Genomic DNA, 10,275 nt, shown 5'->3' on the forward strand with positions numbered 1-10,275 from the left:
TTTTTTGAAATCAAGGAAGAGAACATATATTTACAAATTCCAACAAATTGGCGACAAGAATAATTTATACACAGAAACAATCGAAATTTTCATCCCGAAACTTCATGCTCCTTGTTCTTCTTCTTATTACTCACAATTTTGATCAGCAATGCGAGAGGGATGAGAACGCCGACGATTCCAAGCCCAAGGAGGATCATCGATCGGTATTCTGCGAATTTACTTTCTTCTTCGGTAAGGACTTTCATTTGACGATGCTCGGTGTCTTCGATTTCTTGAGTGATTGAGTACATCATTTGATCGTTTTGATTGTTTTGGAGGTTTTGTTGGCGCATTGGTCGTCTGAAGTTTTAAGTAATTAAAAATTTCGGACTAAACCAATCTTTTGAAGTGAATTTTCGGATTACCAATAAGATTGCTGTATTTGACCTACCGGCCAATCAAAACCCTTTCTTTAAAAATCTGTTCTAAAAATTGGTTCTACCCTTAAATTTCAACCTTTTTTGACCAAAATTAATATTTTTGAGGAAAAAATTTTGATTTTTAGTAAAAAAAACGTCAAAAAGAGTGAAATAAAACTTTTTTTAGAGTTGTTTTAACCCTCGAATAAAAAATCTTTCTAAAGACGGGGAGATAAAAATTGTGCTTTTACGTACACTCGAAATGGTCAGTTTCAAGAGTCGATCCAGATCAGAAAGAGTGGGTCTCTTGACTGTTCAAAGTCGCGAAAAGTGCGCGCAAAGGGCATCACAGACAGTCTGGAACAACAGCATTCATCTTTCAAAATTCACCGCAAAAATTTTCACCCCAACTCGTTACCTGATCATTTTTTCGCCAAAAACTCCAACTGGGCTTCTCAAATTGTGTTTTTGTTGAAAATTTTGCTGCCCTTGTTGTTGCTGTTGATTTTGATTATTCTGCTGGGAGTTTTGTTGTTGTGAGTGCTGCGGTTTTTGTTGAGAAATCTGCGGCTGTTGGGCTTGAATTGCTTTCACAGGTCTGCCCATTTGGCCTTGCACTTCTGTTCCTTCTGTGCTGAAATCGTATTTGGAGCTAAGTTGCTTACCTTGCAAGTGCATCGGCACGCCTCTTCTCAGCGAGCCTTCGACGCCGAATTTGTAAATTATTCCGCGGTCGTTTCGCATCATGTCTACCACGGAAAAAGCGATTTCGACCTGAAAACTCTCGATTAAAAATCTTTGTCTCATTATTTATAAAATGTATGCGAAAGCGCAACCTAATAAAGAAACCCCAGCTCTCAGGCTGCAAATTGCAGTCTCGCAATGCGAAAAATTGCTAGTGAGCCTAAGAGATTATGGTTTTCTAAGTGCGCTCACGATTTTTCAAGCATGCTCTTATTTCGTGAAATACAAGCTCCGTGTCAGCTCATTCCGCTTTTTTCTTTCAAAATCGTATTTGTCTTTATCAATCCTCGAAGTTCGAATCCGCCTGTCAGTGGTTCATCGAGCTCGGAGAAAAAAAAAAAGATTTGTGACTTCAAGTTTTGACAGGGGCTATTCTAACTGTCAAATAGAGGCCCTAAAGTTTAGATAAAAAAGAACGCTTCTGGATCCTTAATTTTCCCGAAAATTATACCAATATATTTGATTATATTCAGAGTCGTAAACTTTGCTTTATTTCTACTGAGCTGAGCTGAGCTGAGTGAATATTTCTCTGACCTAAGCTGAGCGGGCTTTTTTGAGAAATCATTGAGCTGAGCTGAGCTGAGCTGGTCTTTTACAGAAGTCATTGAGCTGAGCAGACCGACTTTAGAGCTTAGCTGGTTGAGCTGAGCTGTTTTTTTACTGTATTTTTACTACTAGAATAATGTTATGATGCTCATCTGAGCTGAGTGACAATTGTGCGAGCTGAGCTGAGCTGAGCTGATCAGAACAGAGTCATGTCCAAAATCATTGAGCTGAGGTGAGCTGAAATGAGTGGTAATTGTCTGAGCTGAGCTGAGCTGAGTAGACGAGATCATTTATGAAAATCACTCGTCGCTCAGCTCACTCAGCCAGCTCAGCTCACTCAGCTTACCAAAACCCCAACTCTGATTATATAATATTATATAATATAATTTATTTTATTCAGAAAATCTTGAAAAAGAGCTAGAAAAACTCGGAAAATTGTCTTCAAAATTCTCTCCTGGGAAAACGTGAAAGAAGCTTACCTCGTTCGTTGAAGAGACGTAATTTGGAGGGCGTTTGTCGCCACAGTGAAATTGCTTTGAATAGGTTCTCGCCGCACGCTCGACAGGTGAAGAAGCCATTTCGAATAATTCTTCAATCAACTGCCTCTTTACCGACAATTTATTACGTGCAGGCAATTAGTGACGGGCCCAAGAAAAAGGAAGGACACGTTAAGTTCATTAATCGCTACCGATTTGGTCCCGTCAACCCCTATTGGGCCAGAAAATGGGCTGAGTTCTAGCTCCCGCGAAAAATTGTTTATGAATTTATAATTTGCAGACTTTGGCTCACAGACAGGGTTTTGGTTATTACAGTTGCACAATAGCAAAACTTACAATATCCAAATTGTTTGGTAAAGTATTACAGTATTTTCTTCCTGTAACTCGCCAAAAAAAATTTCTTATCAAAAGATAAAAATGCTGTAAACAGGAGCACCTTATGCTCTTTCCACGTGATCAATTTTTTTTATCAGTGCTTTTTTTACAGAATGTATCGTCTAATGAACCTTATCAGCGATATACATAATTTATCACGTGTTTTACAAAATATATCTCGGCGAAAATTTCAAAATACGCGGAGATTAGTGGAAAAACACGAAATGACTCGTACGTGGCTGCGAGGCTCAGCTCCGGAGGAATTTGAAAATAACAACTTGTTGTTCAAAGGTGCTCTGAACAACGCAACTGTGAAATAAAACAAAAAAGGGGAAAATAGTATCTTATTAAGGGCGTCAACATCGATTCGATCCAAGTTTTGAGGATCATTTAGGTGCCTTTCTTAAGGGTACTACCTTCGATTTCCAAAATGATGAAGTTGCGGAAATCAAAGGTAGTACTCTTAAGGGTGTCCCCAACGATTTTTTTAAAACAGGCTATACTTTGAGCTATTTTTTATAGAACTTTCTGAAGGCTTTTCGGCTAAAAGAAATATACTCACTATTATTTAGACCCTTTTCTATGCCATAAATTTGGCAGAATTTTGAAATTGTAATCTTTTAATCCCCTACCGCTTCTTCAAAGAGTTCTGATTTTTCTATTCTGACCAATCTTTGAGATCGTTTTTCTCGAGTTCTACAAATTCAATTTTTAAATTTCGAACAGATCCTGATTCCTTGAACGCTCCTCTATGCCATAAATTTGACGGATTTTTAAAATTTATCTGTATGCATCTGATACGATGCATTCTTTGAAGTAACGATTATGCTGAAGTTTGAGCTCGATTCTAGCGCTGTTCCTGAAATTCAATTTTTCTCATTTTTACAGGAATAATAGTTTGATCTATTTTCAGTCTCCCGGTTCGCTCATATTTTGCGTTGATAAGACCCTTAATCCCTTTTTCCGGCGCCAAAGTGCAGGTGTTTGCGACTTTTGGCGCACTGTTTGAAAGTGAAAAATTTGTGCTATCGTATTGATATAGGTATCATTGAATAGAGAATTTTTCAAGCTCTCAGAAAATATACAGGTCGATATATAAAATCGAAAGTTTGAAAATGACACTTTTTACAGTGCATTTCTATCGAGCCGTAATGCATTAGCGCTGTCATAGAAACAGCAATATCTCGAGAATCAGATGAGATATTTCAGATCTGAAAAAAGTTCTAGAATCAGCTTCCTTTAATTAACTGAAAAAAATTTGGTCATCAGACTAAGATTAGTCGAATCCGATCGTTGGGGACACCCTTAATGAAATAGTTTTTCATAAAAAAATTAACCTCTTGACACCCTTATTTATTCTGCTGATTTTCAGGCATATTTGATGAAAGCCTACTGATTTTCCAAAAAAAGGTCAGAATTAATGTTTCTCAAGAGTCGATTTTAATTCAGCTAGTTTGCTTAAAATTCAAGCACCTGTCAGCTAAAAGTCCCTCTTTTTACATCATTTTATAATTTTAAACCGCCCTAAACATCCCTATCGTGAAAAATTTAGGGGTAACAGCAGAATGTTTATGATTTGATGTGAGATTAGCGAGCGGCGAAACCATGTTCCTGTTGATCGCCATCAACTATTCGCACTTTGTTGCCTTCGTGACATCCATCTACCACGAAGCCGTACCACTTCAGAATGATTTTGTGTCCAGGCAACGTTTGCAAGCTAAAAACAGATATTCAAATGAATATTAAAAAAAGCGTTTTTAAAAAAAGAGCGTCGAGCAACCAAAATTCAGTTACAAATATCAGTTATTAGCTATTTTGTTTAAATTTATTATTTTATATATTTTGACTGAGTTTTTCTTAAAACTTTTATTTTTTTTAAACAGACTTCTTACTGGGGAGGTGTCTGGAACCGACAAAAAATTTCGACAAATTTTGCGTGGAAATTTTCAACCAATCAGAAGCCTGTATCCGGCAAACCGGCCTATCAGCAGCCGAGTAGCCGCCCACGCAAAATTTGTCGAATTTTTTTGTCGGTTCCAGACACCATTCCTTCTTGCTACCCCTATTTTAATGTGAAAAAGTACAGTGGATTGATAAAGAATGCAAATCTCGTCAGAACAACTCATTCTTCAATAACTGCTGAGCTTGTGAAAAAAGAAAGACCGTTCAGTTACTTTTGGAATGCAGCGTGCGGTCAGCCAGTCTAAACACTTCTGAACCCACAGCTGAAGCTATAACCTCCGCAAACCAGACTGTCCCTCTTTCAATTTCTGCGAAATCTTTCTTTAGAAAAAGAACTGCAGCAATTGAAGTGAACGGCCTCTAGAAAAAGCGAAAAGAAGGGGGTCCAATTTGACGACATTTTCGACAATTAGGCGTCTTTCGAAAGTTGAATGCCGTAGATTTCGGAGGTTGACGTGTGGTAGCGGGTTTTTGGATGTTTCTTGCATCAGAAATTTTGATCAAAAATGGGGGTGGGGGGAGGCTTATGCAACCATATTAATGGTAGACTCCATTTTTATCCTGTAGTGTTTTTACTGAAAATAAGCTCTTGTTCACACTCACCCTATTTTCGAACGAAGGGTACTTGAATCAAAGGTTCTTTTAATTATTAACGAAACGTCATTTTTCTAGTGCTATGACGTCACCTATATCATGTGACTTTTATTCTAGGCGTCGAAGTCTAAATTGAATAAAAACTTAGTTTTATTATGGTAAATATGGCCTGTCAAAAAGGGTTTTTAAAGAAAATGGACGAAAATGAATATTTTAAGAAATAATAAAGATTTCAACACGTGACTGATTCTTTAAGAAAACAACGCTAGAACGCGCTGACGTAAGCGTAACATGCTCAGCCCCCGCATAAGCTCATTTAGTCTCATCGTTCTTTAACAGGTTAACATTGCCGTCCGTTCGGTTAGCGCTTCTTGAAGAGAAGAAAAAAATTCTTGAGAATTCTAACAGAAAAAAAAATCTCGAATCTCGAGTGTCCGAAGAATTTGTCTGTCAGACGCAAATAGACGTTACATTAATCTACCTCAAATTCCAGAAGATAAAAGAACCCCGAGAACAGGGTAACACGAGAACCAGTTCTACTCGAAGCGCATGCTGTTATCAGTTCCTTATCATAAGCGCTTACGAAAACGAACGAGAAGCACCTAAATATCGAGGTGCTTAATTTTTGATAGACCGTTTTTTCGGAACCTCCGAGAAGTACTGTAAATATTTACTGCTTTTAGACCTCGCTTTTCGAAATTTTATTTCAAGATAATTTTAGGGTCACATTTCTTTTTTGTCGCTCAGACAAAATTAAAAAAAAATCAGACGTTTTGTCTGTCAGACAAAATTGCATTCCAATCCACGATTTTTTTGGCAAAAAAAAATTTTTCTTAGAAATTGTCTGGGATTTTTTTTTTAATTTCGAATTTTTCTTAGTTTCGTTTTGAGTCTTTTTTATTTCAAGCTTTTCTTCGCAAATCTGCAGAAGGTAAGCGAATCGGATCCGATCAGAAAACAAAATATCCAGATCGAGCATCTGAAATAACTCTGGATTTCCACGTGGATAGGTCTATTTTAGAACCGATCTTATTTTAGATAGAAAAGGGTTTGCGGGATCAGGGGATTGCTCAATTAGTAGATTACGAAGCGGGGTTAAGCCGCCAGATCATCTTTTCGTCGCCTTGATTATTGAATGAAAAAAACGATGACCAATAAGCTGAAAATTACCGTAAAACGCAATTCATGCCGGTGTTGATTTTCTTCGGGAAATTAGGTGTCTGGAGGATCTCTTCTCGGCCAGGCTGTACTTTGATGATCTTGTCGAGGATTACATTTTTAAAAAATCTCAAGCACCAATGCTTGATTGAAAACACACATTTATACATTCATCTAGTAATTAAATCTTTAGTATTTTGGCTCAAAAAGCTCACTGTAAAATCCTAAAAGGTTATAACTTATAAGGAAATAAAACAAGGTCGAAATTGAACATTTGAGAGGCTTTGAGCTTTTGTTATTCCTTTGCTGAAAGCTGTACTTTATCGTTTAAAGTTTAAATTTTAAACATTAACCTAAATAAAATTATTTCGCTGACAACTTTTCTCGGAGCAATAATACCCTTTTTGAAAAGGAATTATTTTAATAACATCATTTATAAAAGGTCATTAACCTCAATAAAGTATGATTACCTTATTTCGGGGATAAACTGACCTAATTTAACAATTGATTTAAATAAATTATTTAAAATAATTGTGAATAATTCAGAATAACGGGTTAGAAAATCATTGAAAAAGTGAAAAGGTCGACTAAGAACTTGAACACAAAAGCAGTAGGGTTGACTTTTCTTTGCAAATCTTTATTTTGTCAATGCAAGTCAAACACAAAAATATTCTTTTTGCCCTTTTTTGGGCAATTGAAAACCCTTTTTTAAAAGCGATTTTCTGATAATGGACGATAATCAAGAATTTGAGGATAATTCGGGGCTGAAGAAATTCCGTAAAACAAGTCAGACGAAGGATTCAAAAATGTGTAATCCATTCCTGCGGGCCGCAATTGAAAGGTTTTCTAGCGCCCTTCAAATTCACCATCGGCGTTCCGGCTTCATACTGACTGTAATCGCCAGTACTAGCAACCGGTGAATTCGCCGGTGGAATTTGAAAACCCGAGCCCGTTTGACCAAGAACCATCATCATTTTGTAAATCTTCATTTTTCTTCCTTTCTTTCTCTTTTTTTGTGATTATAGTTGAGACAAATGAAATACGAGTGTAGATTTTTATTCTTATTATTTTTTCTCGAATCTGCTGAATTGAAGTTATATTAGAGCAGCGCAGAGCGCGAAATTCTAGAATCGCGCATTCTCAGAGGGCGCGCGCGAGCCCCGCAGCGGTAGTACTTTTGCGAAAGACGCGACGCTTCCTGGAAGAACCATTCAATTTGATACAATTGAAGAAGTTTTGAAAATTTCGAGTCGAAAATTTTAGTCGAAATTTTCGATTATTTTAAATAATAATTAGATTTTAAAACAATAATTAAAATAATTAACTATTTAATTATGCAAAAAAATTGTTAAAAAAATCATTTATACTGGGGATACCCTTAATAAACGAAACCCAAAAATAATCAGAAATTATGATAATAACTCCTACTTCGTAAAGCTTTCCTCAAAAACTGTAGTTCATCTCAAACAAGATTCCCGAATGACGTCATTTCTAGGAGCACTTGATTTATACAAGAGTTTTTGAATTTCTAAATCATTCTTTTTTGCACCCAAAATCCCGTGATTCGTTTTCTTTCACTGTATACTATTGGCGCCGAATCCCAGATTCTCAATTGATCCTTTGTTTGACTCATTCATCCCTATGGGAAGCGCGCGTCACTTCCGTGCGCCGATTAAATGCGTCATAAAAGCCTTATCAGTTCCGCGCACCGCTTTGATGTTGCACTGATATTCTCATATATGATGGATCATGATGATTCCCAAGGATGACTCATTTCAATCTTTGATAAATCAAGATCAGTCAAAGCATGACTCATCGCGCTCTTACCGCCAACACACCAACAAGATTCTCCAACCAGATTCTCAACGATGGCGATAACGAGTCACTCAACAACGCCACCTTACTCTGTACCCCCACCATTCACTGACTATATAAAGCCTGTACTTCACTGTCGACATATGAGCTTATCAAAGACCTTCAACATCGGTCTAATAAAGCGCTATATAAACAACAATCTCTTTTTATCCTGCAGAAGCCAGCATTATTAGAAAAAGACAGGGAGTACACAATTATCCACGAGGACTCAGCAGAGTCCAAGTGGACTCAAGCCCTAAGGAGGCTTTATTTCCTTATTATATACCGTCTTCAATACCAAATTTGGAAAATTGATGAGAGAGAAAAGAAGGAATTGGAATTCGTGACTTTGAATAATTGACAGAGTCTCTAAGTGGTGGTATGCGGTCATGTGGGTATTATACCCGCGTTCACTGTTCCCCCCGAACGTGGGTATTTATACCCACGTTCACTCTTTCTTCCGAACATGGGTATTCGATACCCACGTTCACACTTACTGGCGAACGTGGGTATTTTCCAGGCGTTTTGAGAACAGTTCTGTTCTAGAGCCTCATCTGTTTCGATGAAGGCGGGAAACACACCGATTACCGGACGTACAAAAAGGTTCATTTTACAGCTCTAACTTGAAAAATTTTGGAGAATCCTTCAAGACCGACTTGAGAACCAGCTTCGGCCGCTGACCGGGCTGTCCTGCACTCTTAACGCTGGACTTGTCTTTTTGAGGTTAAAAGTTAGATGAATTTAAAAAACTTTTTGCAGGCAAATTTCTGACCTGGCCAGATTTTGTACCCTTATGAAAGCCCGCAAAATTTTGAGTCGATTCGACCAAACCGTTTTTGAAATTTTCTAGAGAATGACGTCACAAATGACGTCAGAAGGTCCCAAATACGCAAAACTTTGAGTCTTATTTTAATTGCCTTCCCGATAGAATTAAGGAGTTTTCTACAGCTCAGATGAAAGCTTATTAAAAATTGAACTAAGGTTCTTGAGGGTTTAAAAAAAATTTTGAAAAACTGGGCTCTAGAATTTCGCGAAAAAAAATTTTCAACCAAATAAAAAAATCTTGAAAACCTTAGTTCAGTTTTTCACAAGGATCAATTTGAGCTGTAAAACACCGAAAAATTCCTTCAAAAAAGCCTCTAAAAACTGACTCAAAGTTTGGCCGAAATCGCCATTTTTGCCAACTTCATACGTCATTTATGACGTCATCGTCTGACGGTTTAGGCCCAAATCTAGTCCAGTCAACTCGAAATTTTACGGGCTTTCTGCTAGCTATGAAAATAGGCAAAGTCAGAATTTTGCCTGCAAAAAGTTTTTTAAATTCATCTTATGTTTCTAGAGCAAGTTATTTTATATACCACCGTTCAAACAAAATTTCATTTATTGAACGTGGGTATTTATACCCGCATTCGGACATTTGAGCGAACGTGGGTATTAATACCCTCGTTCGAGAAATCACTGAACGCTGGTATAAATACCCTCATGACCGCTTACAACCCTCTAAGTAGCTTCTTGGACGATAAAGAATTCTAGCGGTGGAAAAAAACGTGATTGAAACTGTGAGAAAAATATCGCTGGAATTTCGGCTCGTAATATTACTTTCTAGCTCGATTTCGTAACAGTTCAATTTTCAGGCTTTTTTATTAAAATTTTTCATTTTCATAGTTTGCTGATTGTTCAATTTTCACTCAAAAATGAGTGTGAAAATCTGGCCCAATAGAACGCAGGTTTTAGCGATTCGGATTAGTCCTTCAAAACACAAAACATAACCAAATTCGCTAATTTTTAAGCTTCCGTTTCTAAAATAGAAAAGAGCATTGACCGAGAATCGTTTATTTTCAACAAAGATGAGAAGTGAGAAATAGTCAGTTTTTAATGGTCATCTTTGGTTATTGCGCAACAAGCAAGACGAGCGCCAGCTGCACCTGTTGAAGCTTTTTGGGTTTAGCAAAGATATATATTCAGAATTTTCAAAATTCAAAGAAAAGAAAAGTTTTTGATTGATTTTTCGAACCCTGGCCTGGATCGCGGTCGGGATTTCCATCATCAGGCGCGGCATGGAGGACGATGCCCCGGTCGCCGATGAAAACTGGACTTTCTTCGTCTAGAGAAAGTATCTTTTTGATGATTTTTTTGCCATATAATAC

The 10,275-nt window shown here is 37.2% G+C and overlaps 1 protein-coding gene across 1 annotated transcript; it reads right to left on the minus strand.

Moving 5' to 3' along the window:
• Window positions 1–20: 20 nt before the first annotated feature.
• LOC145705588 (uncharacterized) lies at window positions 21–6,444 on the minus strand. Its single transcript, XM_081783074.1, has 5 exons — window positions 6,287–6,444; window positions 4,172–4,277; window positions 2,168–2,221; window positions 817–1,172; window positions 21–339 (listed from the first exon to the last, which is right to left on the minus strand). The coding sequence occupies exons 1-5, from the start codon at window positions 6,442–6,444 to the stop codon at window positions 90–92; spliced, it is 924 nt and encodes a 307-aa protein (XP_081639200.1). The 3' UTR covers window positions 21–89.
• Between the last annotated feature and the right edge of the window lie 3,831 nt (window positions 6,445–10,275).

The sequence above is a fragment of the Oikopleura dioica genome, chromosome 1, assembly GCF_907165135.1.
Source record: "Oikopleura dioica chromosome 1, OKI2018_I68_1.0, whole genome shotgun sequence".
Lineage (NCBI taxonomy): Eukaryota > Metazoa > Chordata > Appendicularia > Copelata > Oikopleuridae > Oikopleura > Oikopleura dioica.